Source organism: Manis pentadactyla, chromosome 1 (genome assembly GCF_030020395.1).
Source record: "Manis pentadactyla isolate mManPen7 chromosome 1, mManPen7.hap1, whole genome shotgun sequence".
NCBI classification, from domain to species: Eukaryota; Metazoa; Chordata; class Mammalia; order Pholidota; family Manidae; genus Manis; species Manis pentadactyla.
Window position 1 is genome coordinate 168,758,987 of NC_080019.1, and position 25,470 is coordinate 168,784,456.

The 25,470-nt window shown below is 42.9% G+C and overlaps 1 protein-coding gene across 1 annotated transcript in view; it reads right to left on the reverse strand.

Annotated features, from left to right (window-relative positions):
• The window catches only part of CCDC80 (coiled-coil domain containing 80), a 35,400-nt gene extending 23,429 nt beyond the window's left edge, over nt 1-11,971 (reverse strand). The window contains exons 1-3 of the mRNA XM_036929600.2: nt 10,951-11,971; nt 8,643-10,531; nt 553-709 (exon numbers count right to left, since the gene is read on the reverse strand). Coding sequence (XP_036785495.2) covers nt 553-709; nt 8,643-10,520 — 2,035 coding nt within the window. The 5' untranslated portion in view covers nt 10,521-10,531; nt 10,951-11,971. The remainder of the gene's footprint in view (nt 1-552; nt 710-8,642; nt 10,532-10,950) is intronic.
• Between the last annotated feature and the right edge of the window lie 13,499 nt (nt 11,972-25,470).

A 25,470-nucleotide genomic window follows, 5' to 3' on the forward strand; every position in this document is an offset into this window, starting at 1 on the left:
TATGAAAAATTGTGAAAACTCTACATCCAGCCAAATTCTCCTGCTCTCCAAAAGGACTTGGGTGCAGTTCAGTCCATATTTTCAACGACTTTTCATTTGGCATAACAGCATCTTTCAGCCCTTCCCAGTCTTTCCAGAGTCAAGTACTTCCAAGGATCTGGCAGGTCCCAGGCTGTGAGTGAGTTGCCCGCAGTATAAAGGCTGCAGGAAGATCAGATGGTGTTGCTCACAGGTGGGGAGACTCAAGATTCAGAAAAAGTGTCTGAATACCTCTCTGGTTCTTTCCCCACCATATTACTTCTATTTTTCTCCACCTGACAGACTTTCAAACCATACAGTGCCTGCTTATTTTTCATTTTAAAGTGTCAAAAGCTTAAACCAGAATCATGCAGAATGGGTATGTAATACAGTAGGCAAACTGACCTTTGTTACCACAAAGAAAAAGCCTTCTGGATATATGAATTTTCCTTTCACCCCCTAACCTTTCCCATAAAGTTTGTCCAACCTTAGATATAAGAAAAACAATAATAGAATTAAAACGTTTAAGAGAACCTAGCTGGAAGTGGTCGATTTTCATGGTGCTGTTGTTCACAGGGCCAAAGATGGTGATCACAGAGATTTTCCTCGTGGCCATCTTGCAGAAACTTTCCAGATACTCATCTCGCTGTTGCACATACATGTTGTTCTCAGCCTTAGGAGCAGTGATTAGCTGGAGGTAGGTGAAGGCAAGCAAATATTAATTCAAAGTCATACTTTCACACCAAGGCAAAAATCCAAAGGGGTGATTTAGAAGAGAGGGCTGGTGACTGACAACTAACCTTAATTAAACTGTTCTGTTGGACAGTTAGTATAATTAGGGCCAAAAAAGGCCATTTGGAAAGACCCTTTTTTAAAAAGCCTGCGGATAGCTTAAGTTTTCTACTCACTTCCATAATTTACTTTTATTATTATCTCCATGTGTCTTAATCTTTCATTTGTGAACTCTACACAGAATACTTATTTTGCAAGGCTGGTAGAGCATTACATGAACGCTTGGCATGTCATAATCAGTCAGCAAATGCTACCTCCCCTCTCTCATTTTGCTCTTCGTTGTCCTAATTGGCTGCTCAGACGGTCTTGAATTCAGTGGCTACTATTATTTCACATCCCACAGGGTTGAGACAGTTTCATAGCCAGTCCCTGGGCACTATGGAACATTTGATGACAGAATTTTTATAGGCGACCTTGCAGAAAGCTTTTAGGATGGCCCTGTGACCTACATTTTGTCACATTAAAATACACTCATGGTCACACAGGGCCTGTACAGAGTGGTGGGCATCTTTGATATTGGAGCTCCCCAACAGAATGGGTTTTACTCTTTCAACCCACCCCCCAGTTCAGACCTCATATTTTTCACCTCACCCCTGTGGTTTTCCCACCTACTTTCACACTTCTTCTGAGGGAAAAGAGGAAAGACAGAGCAAGACAAAGAGGTGTTTCGTCACCAGCCATCTGAGAAAACATCGATTTCATTATTTGGGGTAAAATAAAGCTACCCTTACTTTTTAGGGCTCCTCTTGAATGCTCTAAGAATGTCTCAACATTTCCATCTAGGCATATATAAAAGCTTTTCTATTCGTTTGATTATTATTGTTGCCTCTTCCTGAGCCTTCTCCAGTTTCACCGCCTTTTCCTGAGCAGAAGCCAGAACTGTGTACCACATGCCCTGAGTGGGTGGGCCTGGTGCAGTCCACCCCGGAGGTAGAGGGATGTGGATTTTTATTTGGGTGATAGCCAGGTCTTCGTGATCTCTTTGACCCCAAATAGCTCACTAGACTGAGTCTGCAGAGAACACTGTTTACCCTTTGCTGACTCATCTCTGAGCTCAGAGAGGTGCTCAGAGATTTTGACCACAGATTTACCAGCCAATTTTCTACTTACCTATCTAACCTTGCAAAATATTTCTGAATTTCGTGGCTATTAGCGTGGCATTTTTCCAAGATGAAGTCACCGTCTTTAACCTCTTTAAAGTACTTATCAAAATGGTTAATAAATCTGGTCCAGCTCGATCCTAGTGTTTATTTTTCTCTTTCAGAGGTGTGTTTATTGCTGCCTTCGGGCTTTCCCTTCTGAGAAATCCCCCCTGGAAATCAAAATGGGTTCAATAGCTTTTGAGTGTAACATTAACAAAGGTTTTTCTGGGATGAAGTTATCTTTTTTCTCAGGTTGTTACTTGTTTTAAATAGACCTGATTTCATTGATGTTTGACTTTCTGTTTATATGCCTGTTCAGATGGACAGGGTAGGTAGAAAATGCTTATTTTAGAAATGTAATTTCCCATGAGGAAAAATAATCAATTTCCCCACATGTATTCATTGGTTCATCCTTAGCCTTAAAAAAATTTTAAGGTGGCTATATCAAGATATGGTGGTGGTATTTTTGCTTTGTTTGTTAGTTTTTAATTAGCTTTATGACATTTGAAAATATGTTTGCAGGTTTTGACAGTGGTCTGTATCTTGGAGTTTTATTTTCAGTTGCTATGCTTGTGGGTAAAATTGCAGTATTTCCAGAATCTCTCGGCTGGCCTCAATAGGTGTTTCCAAGGGGTGGAGAGAAGTAGTCTGTCTCCATATCAATAGGTGATTACAAGGGTGCGGGGAGTGAGGGTATATCTGGACCAGAGAGGTTGGGTGGGGTCCCTTTTTGCAGCCAGGTTGTGAGAGACACAGGCAAGAAGACATGGACGACTGCTTGTAAACAATAAACGAGTTTCTTCTACTTTATTTCTCCCTTTGACTGATTTTGGCTTCAAAGGTAATTTGCCCCAGGCTGAGAACTTATCCCCCCCCTCAACCCCTGCCAGAGTTACAATGCTTCAGGTTTTTCTTTTTGGCTATTTGCTCACAAACACACCACTTTGAAATAAAGAAAATGAATGCTTAAGTGAGAACACAAAACAGTCAAAAGCAAAGGTAAAGTATACTGACAGTGATTTCAGATTCCCTATTCTAAATGAAGAATAAGTCCATATTGCACACCTGCTCAGATGCTAGAAGATTGAAAATTATCTGCCCTGTACCTTCAAATCCATACATAGACTCCATTTCACTCATCACCTACTTTGCTGTGGACCCTTAAGCTCTATGGCCAGAGCGTGATGGGCAGAATTTCAGGAGTCCTCGAGGCTCCCTCTGGTCTCTTCCTTCCCCTCCTGCCTAACTGAGAATTTCAGAGAATACTAATCACAAAGAACCTCATCCTCCGCTGCCAGGCAGCTTCTCCCAGTATCTCAGAACACAGTAGCCTTAGGCTGTGGAAAGCCAGTGGGAATCACTCTGAAATAAATAAAGAGCTCTGATGTTTATTTTCACTTCAGGACCTTTGCGCAAGGATGCCTTAATTTCGAGTGACTCATTTCCTTGCGTCAGGCTCTCCACATTGGCCCCAGGCTCTCTCTTGCTAACTTTCCCTCCTATTCCTCCCTTACAGGATCTCTTCGCCCTGCCACCAGACCTTCTAAATGATGAAACAAAAGGAATCTTGGCAGAGTGGCACCAACAAAGGGCGAGTGCAGTCAAAGTTAGAGGACCCGCATTTTGGCCCTAGTTCAACCCTTGGCTACTTTGTAGCCTCCACAATTGCCATTTAACCTTATGAGCCTTAGCTTCCTCAGCTTTACAGAGGAACAACTTCCCTGCCAATTCACAAAGTAGTGAAAATCAAGAAAAAATACAAATGTACATTATGGATATAATATGAATATACATTATTATATATATTATTAACATATGCTATACATGATATATAATATAAATACATATTCTGTATATAAAATAAGTATATATGCACTCAGGCTGTGTGCCACCCTAGCACCATACATGTGTGTGTGTGTTGCCTCTGAATAGTTCACTCACATTCCTTCCTCTGCCTTTGCCCATATCATCCAGAAAGCCCTCCCCTCCCTTTCATCTTTGAATCTGAGCCATTCTTCAAATGCAGCATTCTTCTTAAAGTCTTTTCTAGCCCACAATGATCATTTTCTCCTTCTAATTACTGTTCTTGCTGTTCACTGGACTTTATGTATTTCCTTGATTTGCTAGTACATTTCATGTTTATGTAACACCTCCCCAACTAGAGTGTAAGTTCTTCAAGGCACTGAAGGCCTGGCCTATGTCAGTGGAAGCACATGGGCTGGCCCTCATTCCTCAGCTTACATAGATCACTCCACCCAGAGGACTGGTCCCCTGGTCATGAATGTCTAGATACAGCCCACAAACCAATGGGTAAAGACACTTCCCTTTACATTTAATCTGCTTCTTGAGTTTGCTTCAGGGAAAGTAGAGGCGGCTGATCATCTGAACATATTTCAAAGATTCTTTCCCTGTGTATTGACATGTCCATCCCATGCGTTTTCTAGTCTGGCAATATTTCAGTGTTTAAAATGGTAACAAACATTTCTAGTCCCCTCTTCCCTAGAGAAAAGCATCCTATTGTGTTTGTCAATAAACATTACTGTCTGGCACTTGGCCTCCTTCCAGTTTAGTGGAGATAAATCAGGGCATGTATCATGAATCAGAATGGTGTTGTGGTTCTTTTTTATGTTTTGTCCAACTGGTGTGTAGTTGGCACAAGGAGCCTCAGAGTATAATGAAGTCACTTTGCATAAGCAAATATAGCAAATAAGAATGGAAATACATTAGGCAGAAGATATCTTAAGTCTCAGCTTATTCTAAATCTTTGTCAGGATCAAAACACTGGATATTTACAGGATTCCAAAAATAACATTCAGGCTAGTAGTCTGCCTTAGTAAAACAGAGCTTTATGTCCATATCTAAAATTAAGCCAAATAAGTACATTGTTGACCCAATATCCAAATTTCTGAGTGGAGCTTAAGGGTTAATCTATTTGAATTACAGGAGATTCAGTCATCAAAGAATGCTTAAACTTGAAATTGAATCTGTAATTTAGCATTACGAGGCTTCTTGCTAATTTAAAGTAGGTAGATCTCAAGGCATAAAATGATGGCTTTTCAGCTATAATCCACACAGCCCAGTATTTTAGTGCTAAACAACTTACTATATATATAGTCTTACCACTGTCAACCCCAGACTGACACCAATCAGCCTGAAAGAATAGGGTAACTGGGATTCAGTATGTTATTCTCAGTTGAGGTGCAGAGAACCAGCTGGGTATTCAAGGCAGAAACCCTACAAATGTTGACAACTGATACACTTTACCATTTATCTGAGTAATTCAAAGTTGAGGCTGAATTTTAAAATGTTTGTATTGATTAATTAACAGGATAATCTCTCAGTTTCCCTTCACTTTATGGCATATGCCCATGGGAAGCTCTCACCCACTGGAAGGAAAAATAGGGGAGCGGCTTGAACATGAGCTTTAAAATCAAATGGACTTGAGTTCTAAATCTGGCTTTGCTGCAAATTAGCTCTACCCCTTGAGAAACATCTCCGCCTCCCTAAGCTTTTGTTTCCTTGCCTAGAAAACAGAGGCCATAGGTCCTTCCTTATGGAATTGTTGTGAAAATTAAGCCACACGGTTTTGGCAAATCACCTTGCAGGATGTGCCCTTTTCTGTCAACAGGCTCAGAGGCAGGATTGAAGTATTGACCTCTGGTCTAAGAGGAAGGACATCTTGCTCTATCTGCAGTTCCTTTGAAGGCCTCAAGGATGCTGTTTACCCAACCACAACCTGTGCCGTTACTGTCAGTATTTCTCTAAGTAATTGGTTAAGTAGCGGCCATGTGATGTTTTCACATCCAAAGAACTATATGAATAAATACAAAGCACTAGGGGTTTAAAATAAATCAGAGTTGGGCACCAGGTTAATGAGAAACTGGAAAAGATAAGCTAAAAGGCCTGCCTGGTTTCTTGGACCGTAAACCTCATTTCAGTTTGAGCACTCGGTTAGCCTGAGACCATTTGGAAGTCTGTTGGCCCTACAAGAACAGCTTTGGAGAGTGCTAGGCCTTAATGAGTATTAATGGAATCATCAAACTGCCTGAATAACAACAGCCGTGTGTGATGGGAGAAAGAGTGGAAAAAAGATTAAATGGCACCAACAAGGTCTTTCACCCAGAAAACATGAGTCTCCTCTATTTCTGGTGAAACAGATTCTTTACTCTCTCTTTTAATATTATATCATGTTTATTTCATCTTGTTTTTTCTAATCCATTCTTATTTTAGATAGCATTAGCTTTCAGACAGCACATTTCTGATATGAGCTTCAGCTGGGCACATGTGGGATTGCAGGACTGAAATGACTCCTGTTAGTACTTTCTTTCTAATAACAACCCTGATTCTCTTGTCAGCCCCAAAGAGCAATACTACTGCCGTGAGCAGTCCCAGCTGGTTTCTGTTTTGCCTCACATGACATCAGCAGAAACTGTTATTTGATTTTCTTTTGCTAGGGAATTTATGATCAGGGACACCATTAAAAGCAGAAAAGACCCAGCTGGGCTTTCAAATCCCTGACTAAAGGGAGTGGAGAGAAAAAGGGAGAAATGAAAGCCATGATTAATACCAAGCATATAGCATGAAAACCTCTTTCTTTTGACTCACAAATGAGGGGCAATGGAAGTATTTGCCAGATGGGTGCACAGTTACAATCCTGACATTTTGCCCATGATTATTTTTCCCCTGCTTAAAACCTGACCATGAGGAACACTTTGCCTACCCGTTAGCTAAATGGTCAGGGTTGGGTGAATGTGCTGTAGTGGGCTGGACACAGTCCCGGGTACTTCGGAGGAGGGCAAGGAAATACACTACTAACGCTTTCTCACACTCGAAAGACAGCGGTTTGCTCCATGGGTTCTTTAACAAACATTCATGTACCAAGGAGAGCTCTACTCTGAAATCAGTGATTCTTTTGGCTCTGACTGGAACATTCCATTTAAATTTATGTATGCTGGGAATAACCAAGAAACTGTTACACTACACTAACAGCCTATCCTCTGCTAACCTAAGTTTGTACAGTTACTTACTTTAAGGCTTTGGTTAAAAATGAGCAACATAGAAAACACACACACACACACACACACACACACACACACACACACCTGTAAATCAATCAAAACTTAGGTTTTGTTCTAATACCCAGATAGTCAACTGATGGAACAGCTAAGAGAATTTTGGGACATGCCCCACCCATGTCCCACAAAGGACTCTGCTCTGAATAACATTTCAAAAGTACCTTTAAACTTTTGAAACCATTAGAGATATATGAATACCAGAATTACTCTGCTGAGATCATTAATCCAAATTTAGGGCAGATTGGAAAAACTAGAAGCTCTCAGAGAGATGCCTTGGGAGGAAGAACAGTGCCTATCTCTTTTGGTGGGGCAGTGCAGGCTATAGAGTCACCTCGTGCCTTCAGTAGGTTAGATGCTGTCCTCAGTGGATGAGGCGGCACCCTCCCACCCAGGTACCAGAGAAAATCATTCCCAACTCACATTACCCAACATTAATTTACTGATCTTTTTCTCTGAAGTAATTGTATCACACCCTTTTCCTCCTTGATAGCCTAGAGCAGAATGATAGCATTAAGAAGCTGGGGATAGAAATCTTGGAAGGGTACTTTAAAAGGGGGGACCAGGGGACACAAAGAGAAGGAGCCATTCTCACATCGCTGGGAAGAACTACCCTTTCATTTAGGATGGAACTTATTCCTGTCCCAAGCCTTCCTTGGGTTTGACTAGATTCTGTTACCATTCTTTGGATGGTGGCAAGTAATGGCCATGAGAGACAGTTTCCGAGATGGACCTGTGACTTGCTCAATGCTAGTCATGTTCAGGAATGCAGGCAAAGTGGAAATAAGTGCTGCTTGAGTGCTTTCTCTCACACACACACATGCACACTCATTTTATAGAGGTTCGGGAGAAACTGACATCTGGACTCCAAGTTCAGATGTGTCTCTAGGGTACTGGAAATTAGAACAATTAATCCACTTCCTCACACTCCATCTTTTTGGCCTCTTACTGGTAGCTGGGCAATGATGGGAAAGGCAGCCTTTAAGGGGAGAAGATTTTGGCCAGCCGGTTTTAAAACTGTTTATGAAAATCACATCAGCAAGTACCTTTCCACACTCTGGTCACATCCATTCCACACCCAAACTGCCTTGTTTTCCCCTTTAAGACTTCCAATTGTTGATACAGATCTTACTAGAAGGGAAAGGAGAACTCTTGCCGTTTCCCTATATACATGCTTCCAGTTCCTAAGTTCATGAAGAGATGAACTTTTCCTAAGTTGTGACCAGAGTCAGTGCATGACATTTTAGGGACTCTTTCATTCTTTAAACTCAATATCCAGAACTATCCCTTGGAAGAGAGTGGTAAAGACATGGGAGAGGTACTGACAGGTGCAGAGAAGCTGACCACAGGTGCTTCCCAGGGCTCATGTCTAGGGTCCCTGGCCATTGACTCTATATCTTAGAGCCACGGTTCTGTGGATGGAGGTTCACGGAGTATTAAACCAAAAGGAGCTGCTACCCTGGTGGCCCTCTCTTGACACACCGCCTGATCGTCTTGACATAGTGCAGGTTCAGCCACAGTCTGCCATGTAGTGATGTGGCTTTGGAAAAATAACAAACCAAATGTTAACACCCCCGGCCTTGGCCCGAAGAACAAGGCCAAGGAGAAGATTACTTACAAGGAGCCTTCTTTTGCCTTCAAAGGAGCCCAGCAGGTCGGTCGCCGACTTCCTGGGGCCCTGGGGGAGATGTTTGGTGGCAGCTTTCAGGTGGCCATCCTGCTCTGGTCTGCCTGCCTTTTGCTTCTTGTTCTTCTCTTTCTCCTGCCTGCTCTTTTTTTCTGCCTTGTCCTTCTTCACTTGCTTTTCAGTCTTGAGGAACTTGTCTGCTTTCTCATTCTTTACCTTTTTTTTCTTCTCCTTCTCGGGTTTCTCAAGCTTCTCGTGCTTTTTGGACTCCTTTGATTTTTGTGCGGGAATATTCCCCAACTGCAACCCCTCCTCCAGCTGAGAGGCAGTGGGCCGGCTGAGGACAAACTTATTTTCATACTCGTTGCTAAGGATCTTGTCCTGGGCCTTCTTTTTGGGAGGTTTCCCCTTGGCTGGCTTGTGAGGACCTGACACCACGTTCGGGTCCCGGTGGCTGTGCTCGCGCCGCTCGGTGCGGTTGTCCCGGAAACGGCCCGCGCCGGCCCTGGCGCTGTGCTCGGAGATGGCGGCGGCAGGGGCAGCCGTGACGCTCTCGAGGCTGGTGGCCTTGCTGGGCCTCCTGGTGCTCTGCGGCCTCTCCCTGTGCTGCTCCTTCCTGGGGGGAGGGTAGAGATGCTCTGAGGCCGTGGTCGCCTCGGCTGTTGCTGGGGGCCTGTGGGCGTCTGAGGAGGGGTGCGCCCGGGGGCTCCAGGGCCTCTGCATGGCTGGAAAGGTGCTGGTGGTTGGCCGCACGGCCACAGTGCCCACCCGGGAGGTTGCCCGAGTCGCGGCTGTGACTGGGGCAGGCGGCAGGGTGGTGGCCCTCGGGGTTGGGGGAGGCGGGGGAGGAGCGGGGTTGGTGGGGGCCGCTTTTCTCATCGCCTTCACCCGACTCTCCCTGGTTGGTGGGACCTGGCCTCTCCTCTGGTCTTCTTTCCTCTTCTCGCTGCTCAGGCCTGGCCTTCCTGCCCCTCCACCATTGTTCCCCTCTTCCACCACCTGGCCCTCTACCCCAGAGGCCTTACATTTTTGGACAAAACCCTTCTGCCTGATCTTCTCTATCCTGCGGATGGCGCCCTGGTCGATGATCTCATACATGGCCTCCAGCCTGACGGGGTAAGGGTAGCGCTCCTCTACCTGCAGCGTCTTCTTCAGGAGCACCATGCCGAACTTGCCCTTCTCCAGCTTCAGGAAGCTCATCAGCTTCGGGATGAGGCCGGGGTCCAGGGGCTGCTCCAGGACGCGGCCCTCGCTGGTGATCCTCCGCACCTTGCCGCCCTCCTCGCCGGCCTGGTGGAAGAGCACAATCTGCTGGATGTGCCTTTCCGCCAGCTCGCAGTACACATCGTCCTTCAGGAGACTCATCATGAGGCGGTAGTAGCCTTCTGCGGCGTGAGGGGCCGAGATGACCCACACCCTGTTCTTCCCTGCAAAGCTAGCAAGGATGTTGGGAGAGCTGGACCCCGAGGGGAAGCGCAACGTTCTGGACCGGGCCGAGGACCCCTCATCTCGGACCATCTCGCGGGGAGAGCTCCGGGCGGCTAGGCTCTGCTCGGGTCTCCCCTGCGCCGCGGCGCGGCCCCGCGGGGCTGCCGCGGCTGTCGCATGATGAGCCACCCTCAGCACCGGCACGCTTCTCCTCCTGTGGAGAGGCTGAAGGTTTGGTTCTTCCAGAGTGGTTCTCTCAGTTCCCTGAGACCTCCCCATGTGCCTCAGAAACCGAGCTGGCCTCCTGTTGACTGGAGAAACCAGAGGGGCTTTCCGCCCTCGGGGGTTCCCTCCATTCATGGCATGGGGGTGGGGTTCTGATCCACACACAAGCCACACTGCCAACAGCATGGCAAAACTGGGTCCCATTCTCCATGTCATTGTGCAATCCACTTTGGGAGGCAGCAGGGTCAAAAGACAGGAGCGGGTGGGGGTTAGGGGATGGAAAAAAAGAAAGAAAATCATTTAATTGCAAACAGAACTGGGCATTTTCTTTTCTCTATCTTGGCCAAGGGGTGGGGGAAGGGGTGGTTAAATAAGGAGGAGGAGGGTCAGGGAATGGAAAAGAGGATGAGATCCTGTTGCTTTTAAACCCCTGTAATTTGTCAGTGCTTAGCAGAGACAGTTACATTAAGCTGGAAACCCTACTCCGTCCTCCATTCAGCATGCTTGCACTGTTTCAATTGATTCTCTGATGCTCCAGAGAAAATGCACACTGAGTATATTAATTATGACAACATTTCCATTTCATTTCTTCAAATAAGCAACAAAAAAGCAAACACACCAAAGACAGAAAGGATTACACACTTACATTGTGGCTCATGGAGATGGAATGCAGAGGGCTTAAAAAGCAGTCTGAAGTTTGGTCCCAGGACAGATTCCTAGATGAAATACTTTTCCTCCCAACCCTCTTTCTTCTTCGCGAGGGAGGCTGAGTGCTACAAAGGGGCTATGCTGCCGTTCCAGCTCCCAGAGTCGCGCCACAGCCCCACAGCCTGTCCTGACCTGAGGGCTGAGCCGCTTTCTTCTTTTTCCTTCTGGCTGTGTCTTTTTTTACCTTCTTGACAAGTAGGATGAGGTGAAAGGAGCTGTCCTTTTAAGTCTTTGCATCTCCATTTGTCTGTAGTTGCAGCTCGGTCTTGTGTATCTGTGTGTGCCAGTCCCCTGTGCCGACAGACTCAGGACGCCCCTCAAAGCAGAGTCCCAGTTATTTCTGAATCTTGTTCTTTCTCTGTTTAGAGTTCCAGGATTCTTCTTATCACCCTTTTCCCCACACTGGCTTAGTCCCTTTGTTTCCGAGAGTGTAAAAGCACTGGAATTAATATGTTTTCCAGGCTGAGGGAAAACACAGGAATGTGATGTTGAAAAAGGACTTTTTTTTTCTTTCTCTATGCTTCTCTCCTCCCTTTATTTCTCACCACTTTTTCTCTCCTCTTTTCCTTCTCCTTCTTTTCCTTCTTCCTCTTGCCTGGATCCAGTCCCAGAAATGCCAGGATAACCTCAGTTTTGATCCAAACCAAACTCAAACAACAGCAGCCACTGGAAATCAAGGAAACTTCACTAAGAATTTAACAGATCAGCAAAACACCGCCTCCTTCCCATTTCAGCACATTGAGAGTGGACTAGGTAGGGAAGGAGAGGTCTGTTCTTTGGGGTGGGGGGAAGTTTTGAAACACTACACATCATCATAAATCACTTTAGAATAGAGTGACTGGGGATTTAACCCCTTCCATACTGAGCAACCAGGATGCTCTGCCTTCCCATCTGTACACACACTGCCCTTTGGAAAGGAAAAATTCTCAGATTGTCTGCACTGGCTTCATCGTTTTCCTAGAGACAGATTGCCTTTGCTCCAGGATGCCAGTCTGTGCTTACACAGACAGTATATATATTTATAGGTCTATGTGTATATTTTTATCTCTTTCTCCCTGCTTCATGCATTTAGTCTGTGGTTGGAAAAGCCCATGGAAAACATGACTGGGTTGTTTTCATTTTATGCTAATTGGGGATCATATTACTGTGTTCTTGTTCCTGGTTTTTCTCCTTGGCATGGAAGAAAGCTGGTAAAAGGTTAGAAATGCGGGCAATGGCTGCTGTGCCCCTGAGATTGCAGTCAGCCTTTGCATCAGAGAAAGGGCATTGTGCTCTCCAGTTGCGGCTTCCAGCTAGAGGTGGTAGGCTAAAAGCCTCCTGGGACAGCATGCTGTTGTGGGAGGATATGTGTGCAGTGTGGTATTTTGCCCTCCAGGGACTTCCGGTATCTGGAGGTTTTAGGCAATACTTAGAAATAACCATATCAGGTTCCAAAGAAGAGAATGAGGTAGCTGTGTGTGTCCACCTACTGGATCTGCCCTGGGGATTCAGTTTTCGGTGGAGAGGAAAGATGCCTCAGGTTGTAGAGATATTTCTTCCTGCCTCCCCAAGAGCACTCAGTCAGTATTAACTGTCAGAGACAGTGCTAAGCCAGGGTTCTCAGAAGGCTCCTGGCAAGCTAGGCCATGGTGATGGTTGTCCTTGCTGGGTGAAACTGGGTCCTCAGTTGCTACTGCTTGATCAACCCCATCTCTGACTGGTCACATTGGCCTTTCTTTCACATAAGCTCCCAACATTGACCTGAAAGCCTGTAGGGGCTTGAGTGTAGGGTTGCTCAGCTCACAGCTTGAAGACTAGGGAGTGCCAAGAGGGAAGGTCCTCCTGTGGAGCCCTCTCAGCCACTTCTAAGTCACCAGCACCAAATGTGGGCTTCAGACAGAGACCTCCATCCACCAGAGTCAGAGAAGACTTCCCCTTTCATAGGATTTGCCCATTAAGTTGATCAAATAAATACGTTGTGCTAAGTTGAACAACCCTAAATGCTCCTTCTTTTTTCGCATCATCATGTATTCTGCACTGTTCCTTACTGGGCCTTCTTCCTTCCCCCTTTTCTTTTCTTTTTTCTTCTCTCTACTAATAACAGCTATCACTTGGTAGGTATTTTTGTGTGAGGCTCTGGGCTTGGGACATTTATAGATTCCTTTCTCTAATCCTCACAGCATCACTATGAGATAGGTGGGATGAGCCCCATTTTACAGACAAAGGAACTGAGGTTTAGTAAGCTTAAAGAAGTCACTTACTGTCACACAAATGGTAATTGGTAACTCTGAAATTTGAACCCAGGTTTAGAATTGTCTATAAAGCATTATGTTATCTGTCTCCCCTTTCATTTTCTTCCCCCACCTTCTATTTTCTCTTCCTTCAGCTCCTTTTTATGTTTTTCATATTCATAGAAAAGTCTTTTTTATCTGATCAGCCACAGCACTTATACTTTTAAAGTCCTACTTTCTGGAATAATTGTAGTACTTTTTGCCTTTCTTGGAAGTCCTTAAAGTCTATTACCCTCTTTCTTCAATTTCCCATGGCTTCCACAAAATTCCCAATGATGTGCACATTTGTCACCTGTGCATTGGTTAACTGGAAGTGCAGTTGCCTTAGTGAGCCCCATATGACCCAGAGGGGAAGCCAGCCCAACCTTGAGCTGTGTCTGCCCTGGGGTCCTCAGATTTTCATCCCTCCCGTGAGCTTCAGCCACTAGATGGCGTTCTAAACACATATGAGGGAGAGGACCGCAGACTGCCACCTCCCGGTCCCACGTTCCCCCACACCCCCATACCAGCACTGGCAAAGGATTTTTCAATCTCGATACCTAAATCTTTCCCTGGGGCCTTAGAAAAGAACACCACCACCCCATCCCAGGCAAACCCGGGGAGTACATGCCTAATAAGAGCAATCAGGAAACAAGTTGGCATCCACCCCTTCTTGGAAAATCCTATAATGATAGGTGGTTTGTAGTGATTCTCAATTTCTAGTCCAAATTTAAAAGCCCTGCATTAAAATGTTCCCTACTTAGATCTTTCCATTTTTTTTTGTAAGCTAATTAAGAAGCATTAACTAATTAGCAGAGAAGAGGAAGAGATTTGTGAGAGAGAAAAAGAAATGTAAAAGGAATAAAATTTAAAAGTAGACTTTAGAAATGCTAATTTGGGAACCACTGTGTTGAAACTGCCTGACATGGGTTGCATAGTAATTTGGAGGGAGGGAAGGAAGGAGTGTGCAAAACAAAACTGCTTCGGAGACACTGGGATGGGAGGTAGTTATATGATGAAAGTTGGAGTGAATGAAAGGAGGCATCTAGAGTAGGTGTGCTAACTGGTCAGACTCACAATGACTTAAGAGTTCAGCAACCTGGGGCCATGGACTCAGGACAACATGCTGTCCCAGGCAAACTAGAGAAACCATGGTTTCTGACTGTTTTGTTTTCTGTCATGTTTTGTTGGGTTTCTTCCACAGAGTAACACTTGGATGTTACTGAACTGGATTGCAAGCATTGTTCTGTTGCTTGAAAAAATCATTTGCTAATAGGAAACCAGAAAGAAAGCAAGAAGGAAAAGAGGGGTGGGGAATACAAGTTCATCAGTGTGGTCTTGGAGGGAAACCCCCACCCCTGTTCTGTGATAAGCTGCTGCCCCAGCAGGGAAAATAGCAGAGACTTCATCACGCCTTTGTAAGAGAGACAAACGATATGCACATGGAGGATATTGCTACATGTTTTTCCTTTTTATTTGCAGTCCGTAAATGCTTGGTCTTAAGAATGAAGACCACATTTATGTCCTTCAGAATGTGAAAGAACTTCTCCTTTTTCTTAGTGTAGGACAAACCAAAGAAATAAACAGCCAGGTCAAGGGGAAAGCTGGCAATGACTATTAACTCAGGGTGCAGCCCACCCAGAGAGGCTTTGAGAGAGGGTAATCCCCAAAACAGAAACAATGTGAAATTGTCACTGAAATGTCAACAGGGTCACATGTTTAATCCAAAACTGAGGATAAATATACTTTAAAAAATAAAAATAAAAAGTTACCTGATAGGATAGTGGCCAAAACTATTGGGAAGAATGGTTCATAATCTTTTTTTAATTCATTTATGTTTTAATAACTTTAGGGTTTGTTGGGGGAAACTTGAAGGCAGGTTTTTCCAGGTAGAAAACTGTTTAAGTAAGAGAATGTTAACTCCTAATTAGAACAAACTGAAGGATCTTGCCCTTACAGAGATTAGGGAGCTATGTGAATGACCTAATAGCTCATTTAAAATCTTTAATATCCATGATTTGAAGTTCAGATCTTTATTGGATGCTATTCTGTGCTAAGAGGTGTAAACTTGTGAACCTATCAGTTTGCTGCTTGGGAGACTAGTTCTGGGTTGGAAGGGTAACAGTCCTGCATTCAAAGTTACTGACAGTTTAATGCCCACAAATGATTGTTATCAATCAGGTTTAAAGGGGGAAATGCTGATTATGCTGTTCTCCATGTCCTGAGGTACAACCAACAAGAGAGTGATGACGGGATTTCTTTCACCCCTTTCAGCCATTCTCTCACATGTCCACTGAGAGTGCAGACTTCGTAATGGGAATGATATAGAACGGGGCGTTCTCTTCCCTTCAGAAGCTCACAACCCACTGGAGCAATCCTTACTCAACTCTTCTCTCTACATCAGGACTGCCAACTTTCTCTCCATGTAGAATTTCAGTGCGACTACAGCTACAGCCAATACGCACAGAGTCCATTCCTGTTGGAACATTAGCCTTTGATTCCTGGATCCAGCTGCACCCAGAAATAGGCTTCCCATGGCAGCCACTGTGTGGCACCTGGAAAATCTTGTTTGGTATGTTCTGTTGGCTCTAGAGTCCATTAGAGTCTGCAGGAGTCCAAGACATGGTGTCTGGCAGGATGCTCTGGCTTGCCTGACAGGCCTTTCTTCTTCCTTTCCCAACCTTCCTTTTGGTCTGGCCTCCCGCACCTGCCCTGCTGGGACTGAGCTGCCTTTCACTCATTTCTTGGTATAATGCTGCACTCCAGGTTTTGATCACATCACTCAGGACATCACCTTACATAAGGAGGGGTTGGCATTTCATTCGTTCAGCAAATATTTATTCAATGCTGGGTGGTGTTGTAGCCATTACGGATACAGCAATGAGCACTTCCTTACTCATGGAGCTTATATTCCAGTGGTAGGAAACAGGCAATGTCAGTATAAACAAAGAAATATACCTCTACCTAGATGTGCTTGGAAGAGATTTTTTTTTAAAAGGAAGAGAGTAAAAAGTGATGAGGAAAAGGAGGTCATATTAGGTAGGGGTCAAGGATAATGGTCCTAAGTGAATCTAGGGGAGCATGTCACACAAGTATTGGGAGAGGGGAAGAACATTCTAAGTAGAGGGAGCAGCAAGCACATAGGCATTGAAGCAAGAATCATTTCACAAATGTGTCTCTGAAGAACAGCATTGAAGGATTTTAAGCAAGAATGTGGCAAGATCTGAGACAGGATTTAAAGAGATCACTGTGGGTACCACATGGAGAATAGAGTATGGGGACAAGAAGGGCAACAGCGAGACCATTGAGGAAGATACTGCACTCGTGCACATGAATGGTGGGGTAGGTTGCAGAAGGGTGCCGGGAGCAGCGCAGGTGCACATAAGTCATCCTTTTTGCTTTGTATTTTGAAGGTAGATCAATAGGAGTCTTTTGGGGCAGGTACAGTCAAGTGATGTGCTTGAAATCCTGTTAGAAAGTCACACAGAGGTTGGGAGGCAGTTAGTACATAAGTCTAAACTTGAGGGAGGACTGAGGCTAGAATTGTAAATCTGGGTGTTTTAAGCATGAGGCAGGAAGAAATCACAGAGTGAATATAGTTGAAAATGAAGAGTCCTCCAGTCTAGCATATAATATTTAGATGATGGGAAGGAGAATAAAGAGCATGGAGGAGCAGAGGCTGGTGTGGTGGGGGGAAGGCAGGAGTTACAGGGGTTTTCCTGCCCCCACAGCTGATCCACATTCCCCCAGCCCTTTCTCCACAGGTCCTTACCGCACATGTCCATGTTCTGCTCATTCTTCAATGTCTAGGCCCTGTGCTTTCTCTTCCACAGAGGTTCCCCAGAAGCTCCAACACAAACCACTCTCTTCCTCTAGAAGGTGTTCTGGAGACCATCACTCTTCTGATTGTGTTGTTCTTCAAACACACATCTTGTTCTGCATGGGTCTTTAAGTTTTGAAGAACTTGGAGTAGCCCTACATTTATTTTCATCCTTCTTAGCACCCTGCATATAGTTAAGGTCCAGCAGTGGTACATGTGTGCCAATCCAATGCAGTTAAAAAGGGAATGACAAAACCCCAGGACAACAAAACCATCCCTCATCACTGTAGGAGTGAAAGGACAGAGGAAAAACCTCTATACTGCTAATGAACCAGAGGGACTCTTCAGCTCTGTTTATCAAATAATAGTAGTAGAAACAGAAAACATCAATCATCAGAGTTAAACTTTATATTTGCATTTAATTGTGGAATTTTGAAATGGAGGCAAAACTTTTTCTATAAAGTAACATAAATCATTTTATTCATTCATTCATTCACAAACTGCTTATGTGGCATCTCTTCTGTGTTGTACATTATTCCAGTGTTGGGAATACAGCAGCAGACACAAGTCTCTGCTCTCATGCAACTCTGTTAGCAAGAGATAAGCACTCTAAAGAAAACAAAGCCATGAAAGGTAATAGTGAATGAAGGAAGAAGTGTCCTCTTTAAGATGGGGTGATGAGATGCCACAAGGTTAGCCTTCTCAAAGTATGCTATATGCTGCATTGTAAAGGGATCTTTGGCATATGCTTAATTTTGTCAGTTCTTCAACCTTTGAAGTTGGAATTGTGTTTTTGTCATAGTCTGATATCACTAGAAGCCACGCCTATTAAATAAGGTAGATGATCAAATTAATCATTCTAGTTGGAGTCAAAATAATAGATGACTATAAAGTAACAAGTTTCCTGCATTAACTGGCTTTGAAGGAAATATGAAAAAATAATTTTAAAAATTCTGAGAGTCTGGCATAGAATAAGCACTTGTTATGTGTTTCAATAAATGAATAATCAAAAGAACACCGTCTGCAGTTTCCCAGGATGCCTGCTTTGAAGTCAATGACTTCAAATTAATTTGAATTCTGCTGTTGGAGAAAAAAAAATACAAAACTCAGTCAGATTAGTTTGTAATCACATCTCAAAAAGTTCTATTTGAAAACTATATTGTTATCACTTAAGTGCTTTTAACCAAAGTCTGTTGCAAAAATTCTAGAATAAAGATCTAATACACTGAGGTCTTCAAAGTGAGTTTCAAAGGTCAAAACAGAATTTGTTCTGAATATGTTGGTAGGTAAAATCCCAAAGTTTTAAATGTTACTTTATTTAAAAGTTAAGTTATAAAATAATGGCATGGGGTCCCTTTACAAATAATTTATAAGGGTGGATTTTGGCAGAAGCCTAGGCATTAATTATCAGGAAAATTCAGAGTTGGTACAAATAAATGTTGATAAGTGACCACATCAAAAACAGTTTAGGTTGAAAAAAAATTCCTGGCTGGAGAGCAGTTCACACTAATGGAGATTTCATTCATTTGTTGGATAAGGTTTGTTTTGCCTCTGAGAAGGCAGCACAAAATCCACAGCCAAGCAAACTTAAACTGGAATCCCCATTTCACTGCACACGAGTTATGTGACTTGGTCAAACTGTCAACCTCACAACCTCAGTTTCTTCATCTATAAAAATGTGAATGATTATTATTGTATATACATAATAGGCTTAAATTTTTTTCTAACTATGATTTTATTAGACTGCTTCATGATTCAAATAGCAGAACACAGCTAACTGTTGTGAACAACAGGGAAATTGTCAGCTCCCACAAGTAGATGTCTCAAAGTGAGTCACGCTTCTGGAAAGATTTGCTCCTGAAGCTCTCAACTTTTTTTCTTTATTGTGGTAAAATATACATAACATAACATTTACCATTTTAACGATTTTTAAATACATAGATCAGTGGCATTAAGTGCATTCACACTGTCATGCAACCACCATCATCACTGTGTATCTCCAGAACTTTTTCACCATCCCAAATTCACAATCCCGAAGACTCTGTACTTATTAAGCAATAATCCCCTATTCCTCCCTTTCCTAAGTCCCTGGTAGCCATTATTCTACTTTCTGTCTCTATGAATTGGACTGTGGATGGTTATTTTTGATGTCTGAGATGTGCCTACCACTATGTGAATGCTCAGCTAATGGTGGGGGGAAGCGGTGCTGCACAAGAACAGTCATGACCTCAGACTTTAGACTAAGACAAGAGGCCATTGAAACAGAGTGGGAGGAAGCTAAAGGGTCAGGGGTGCTAAGTAACAGATGCAGAGAGAAATGATTAAATACTGGAAGGAGAGTCACCTATTAAGTATTTCATGCCAACCCATCATGATGCCAGAAGCCGCAACAGTGTTTATGCTGTGCGACTCCTGTTGGCTTTCACCTGTGTGGCTGCAGCAGTCTTCTGACTAGACTTCATGCCACCAGACCCATCCTCTCCAGTCCAGCCCTCAAATGGTTCCCAGTATAATTTTCCTCAAACAGTGTTTAATTCCTGCTGCAAATTCCTCAAAGGCAAGCAGAGAACTTCAGAGAGAAAACATGACTCCTCTGGCCTAGAAGTGAGCTGGGAAGTAAACGCTGGTCCCAGAGGTAACCATGGAAACCTGCTGATGGTGTGAAGTTGGGTCAACTGAAAGGAGCTGTGAAAGTATCTGCAATACCACACTCAAATGGAGCTGTCCTCCTGCAAAGAAGGGTATGAACTCTAAGCAACAGGTGAGTGTGATGTAGAAGATGCCCTAGAGGAGCAAAGGAATGTGTGGCCTCAGGGCCATGGTCTTCAGGAGAAAACCACTTGACAGTTTGACCATGAGTTGCACAAAATGTGCTGAACTATGAACCATCTCAAAAGGTATGCAGGAAAGGGAACAACATCTCTATACATGAAAGGCAGGCAGAGCCCCAGTGCCTCTGCTTCCAATTAAAGAGGAGTGCAATTGCAGGATTTGGAAATTGAACGGTGAGTCCATAATTCAGGGTTTTAACAATTTGATCATAAAAAGGTTTTCCTGAGTGTAAACTTGGAATAAGATGGAAATAATTTATTTTTATTATGTTGGACCTAAATTAACCTGGCTATACTTAGAACTTAAAAAAGAAAAAAGGCAGGAGAGAAGATCACGGCTTTAATTTTATTTTTAGAAATAAAATAATGTATTTTATTTTTAGAAGATTGTGGCTTTAATTTTATTTTTAATTTAATGTTTTCTCAAAATAGGTGGACACATATACACCTATGCATGGTGAGCTAGTATGTCTAAATTATCCAGATTTCTGGATCAGTAAGATTTTAGGTGGAAATATAGCAAAAAAACACCCCACAATATTTTAAATCTAGAGGTTAAGAGTTTTTTTAAAAAACAAATATTTTATGTGTAAATGAATAATGTTCACTCAGTTTATTGAAATGACACAAGTACTTAGAGATTTGAAACTATTGTATAGATAATCAGAGAGTGACAATCTGATGCTTTAAAGAACCAGTCTCTTTCCTGTGTTTTCAACTGTGGTAGAGCCAGTTAAATGTTCACCTCATTCTTCAAACTCAATTTACTTCAATGGAAAAAATAACCCAGTTGATTATTTTCCTCCATTTTCTGCACTGTGTTTTTCCATCATCCTGACAGCCATACTTTCATATGCCCAATATATTTCAGCTTACTATAAGGAAAATGTTATAAATATCAAAGCTGCTCAAAGATGAAGAGAGATGTCTGGGGAGGCAGTAAGCTCCTTGTTAGAGAAAGTGTTAAAATAAGGGTTCTTTAGCAGAGAATGCAAGCATTATGTGCATGGCTAACCCAGGTGAATGTTTAGTCTTCAGAATTCTGGGAGCCTATGGTTACTATAATTACCAGGTACAAATTGATGCAGTAATTGTTCTAGTCTTCTTTTGAGGAAAAAAAAATTTACATGAAATACCTGTCATCAGAGTTGCCATCTAAAGATGCAAGGTAGGGAAGCAAGTATCATCATAACACAAAAATAGCGGACTGTGTACTTACAAAGTTAGTTCCTAACCTTCTTCTCCATGTAACAACTTTGCCAATCAATTAACACCTTTATCCAATAAGAAATGTTGAAGAACTGCTGAAATTATAGGCAAATATACTAACAAATGGATCTGGCAGAAGAGAAAATTAACAAGAATGAAAAAATTAGTGGTATTTCAAATGAAAATTATTTGGAAACATCTTTCAGAAAATCAATTAAGTCACTGAAAAGCCACTGAATAAGCTTAAAAAATGTGATCTTCATTGGGACTGTGCTATAAAATGTCCAGTTGTGAAGTGATGGGTACTAGGTCATGTTATGCAATTTTGTTGGGAAAATTTTATTCTTCTCCAAATCAACAGCTGAGTCATTCTTTCATCATCCTAAGAATTTATTGCACATTTGCAATGATAACTTTAGCATTCTCCTTTATGGGAGTTCTTTTACATTCTTCCCCATAATTGGAAGAAAGGGCTTAACCTGTGGCTGCTTCCTTTTATTATATAACCTGTTCATCACCGAGGGCTCAACCGTAATTGCTGGTTGTTTATTTGGATGAAGAGAATTTTAAATCCTGGACTAAGAATTCTTTAAAAGCTTATATGGATTGCTTGGTTCTATTTGTTCTAAATTGGTAAATTCATGCCAAGTGTGTTTATTTCATGTGATGACTTTTACATGAAGTAATAGGACAAAGTTTTAACCTACCTATCTTGCTCCTACTTAATTCTCCTTGTCTTGGGAATAGGAAGCCCCATGTTTTCCCCTGGCTCCAAACATACCTAGCACAAACCCTGAGAATTTGTCTGTGGAACATACCAAGACAGTGTCTCACCCTCTCTGGAATTCATCATGAAACTGTGATAGAAATTAGAAAAATGTAGACCCTTCTCTGTGAGGACTAGCAAAAAATGCTCTTATTTTCCAAATATTCACTGGCATGTATTTGTGCAATAAAATTATGTTTGAGGTTTGTAGTTGGATTTTTTTAAATGAACATCTGTTATTCTCTTTCAGTCGAGAGGTTCTGAACCCAACTGGGTGAGGCAACTTGGCTTCCTCTACCACCTCTGTGGAGTCACAAATGGAGGCTGTTATCTGTCAGCTGCTTGTTGATTGGCTGACCAGCTGCCACTCATCTCCCACAGCTGTTTCAGCTCTGAGAGGCTCCTGGGTGTGGAGGGAGGGAGTCAGGGTCAGCTTGTTCTGTGCAGACAGCCCATGGGAGTTCCAGAAGCAGGGTTATTTCATTAAGCTATTACAACCAGCTGTGCTGGAGTCACAGCCTTGAGTGGGTGTAAGGCAGACTGAGGTTCTGGCAAGAACCTTTTAGAATTGAGTCATAGCAGCTTAGTTTTTAGAGCAATTGTTTTTGCCTCCTAATATCTCTCTTCTCTATTTCTACATAAGTTTATAGACAATGTGACCTGTGCTAAGGAAAATGAGATATACACTTATAAAGAGTGCTCTATTTCCACCAAAGAAAATATGCTCTTTGGACCTTGTAACTCTGGGGGTAAATATTTTCCCAGCCTGGGGCAAAATACATATGAACTGAAATCAGTCAAAGAGAGAAATAAAGAGAGAGAAACCTGTTTATTGCTTACAAGCAGTCGTCCACTTCTGCTCCCCCGTGTCTCTTGTGAACCAGCTGCAGAAAAAAGGGGCCGCACCCAACCTCTCCGGTCCAGATATGCCCTCGCTCCCCCTTGTAATTACCTATGGATATGGAAACAGCTATTGATACGCAGATGCACTAAGGCCACGTGAGAGATTCTAGAAATATTGAAATTTTACCCACAGATCTATATTATGAGTTCCATATTATTCAGACAAGGAAGTTTATTTTCTGTCTGTCCCAGTACCACCAGCTACAAAAATACTTCAAGTTCCCTAGACCACTCCACCTCTGTCAGCTTTAGGACCCTGTGTGGGGAAGTTAGGGTTCCTATGGCCAGGATCCTCACTGAACTTAAACCACTTGATGATGTAACTGGTCTGTTGCTAGGCTACTGCTTCCACACCTTTAGGCAATAAGCTATTATTGAGCTACATAGAGAGCTCGGCATTGTGCTCTGGGAGGAGGCAGAGACGGTAGTGCTCCACCTACCTCCCAGAGAACAAGCAGGGTAATAAACCCTTTCACCCCAAAGAACGTTTTGCTGTCAATTTCTTTGGTCACATTAAATCTATAGCGAACATGCCCGGGGCTGAAACCCATTGGCAAGACACCCTGGATTTCAAGGCAACCAAAATGGAAGACTTCAAAGGCTCTCTCTCCAAACGCTTCAGCAAAATTACATTGATAGTTATAATGATCCATCCAAAACACTATTGTGAGATGATTACCCTTCCTGACTCAAAGTTCCAGTCCTGTCATTGTCTTGCTCAAATTCCTTTAATGGCTTGCAGCTGTCAAAAGGACAGGTCACACTCTTTAGCTTGGCATTCAAAGTTCTTTATTATCTGATCTCTACTTGTCCAAACTCAAATTGCCAACTACTGCCTCCAGTGTAGCCAAAATGCATTATACACTGCATTACTGTTTTTTTGTTTGTTTGTTTTTGTCCCTTGTTCATCCATGCTTTTGCCTACTGTCTCCTGATCTCAAGTCCAAATGCCCCTGTCAAGGCCAGTTCAAGTGTACCTGCTCTATAACGTCTTCCCTGAGCCCTTCCAACCAAGCCCATCTCTGTCTCCTCTATATAACCAGTTACTTTCCCCTCCCTCTCTCAAAGCATCTTTTAGTAATTTTTTTAGGCAGAAAAAATAGATATGAGTAGGGTGGAGAGAGAATAAGGCCATTAAAGCCCACTAAAAGGGACTCAAAGAGTTAACCAGATAAAACTAGAGAGCCAGAAAAGACTCACAGAGTTAATGAGTTAATCATTTGAAGCGCCAAAGGCCAAAGGTAATTTGGAATGTCCAAATATTCCCCAGATGAAGAAAAGCATCAGGGCACAGCCCATGTCTTAATTGTGTTAGTTAGATCATGCCATTATAAGATTTACTTTAACCTGTTAAAAGGCCCAGTTTATTCTTTAACTTAACCTATATGCTGTTTTTTTCCTCCTCCAGCAACTAATCAAGTAATTTGCAGCCTGGGCAGGAGACATGCATCACAATTAATTTTCCAAAGAAACCCAGATACAAACAGCATAGTAAGAACAGGAAATATTCCATCTTAAAGCTAAGGTTGCATTTTAAAAACCAGGAAATTAGGAAGTAAGATTCCTAACATGTTCTTTAGCAAACAGGCAATAACTAAGCCCACCTTGGGGTCAGGGTAGGCATTCTTGATTGATATGTTCCCAGAGGGAAGCCACCATCCTGGGGAGGAACAATTGGATCAGTAAATTTTTTGTGTTAATTTTGAAGATTCACCTACAGGACTGATAATAGAAGAGAAGAGACAATGTCTCTCACCAAAGGTAAACATCTTGAGACCATTGACAAGTCTATATCCCCTAGCCCTTTGTCACATTCCTGAAAAATCCTTGGAACAGGGAACTTGGAATGCCTCTTCTCTTGAGGTTGCCTACACTCCCCTTTCTTTGAGTGTGCACCTTTTTGCCTTAAATAAACTTCTTACCGCTTAACTTCTAATGTTTTGTCTCTGCATTTTTCCAGTGATAAGTGTCTTTGCTACTTTGCTATTTCATTCTAATCCTCTGGATTTAAGCTCAAATCTTCACTCTCTCTGCCCTGTTTCAGATAAGTAGGGAGGAGCTACTGAGAGCTCAGATGTGGGCTAAAATTACCATCACTTGGGTGAGCTGGACAGGAAATGCAGCTATACAGTCTATAGTGGCCTGCCTAAAAGTCTCCTTTCTTTGCTTCTAGGAAGTTCACAGAATATAACCTCACTCCATTCAGTGCTCTGTGCTCCCCCCAAAATCCTGGGGTGGTAGGGACTCAGTTCCACATCATGCAGATCCAAGCAGACACTGGATGCCAGGCAACACTGGCTTAAGGAGTTAGCAGGGGCTGTGCCCCATGCTGAGTTACAGTTCAATTAACGTTCTTTATCACTCTGTTCTGTCATTCCCTGAATGAATTCCTTCCTCACCTTATGCTCTGACTTCCCTGCATCTACAAACTGAATTCATTCCAACAACTTTAAATAAAACTTCAACATTTCAGGGCTTCTCCTCCTCTCTGAGGATGCCTACACTTCCTCTCTCTTTAAGTGCATGACTTTAAATAAAACTTTCACTCTGCTTCATTACTGTGTTTCTGCCCTTCAATTCTTTGTTGTGGAGGGGACAAGAATGGAAGAAAATAAACAATCACCCCCTAACATATTTGATGCTGTGACTCGGATTTCCACTCCTGGTAAGCCTGTGCCTC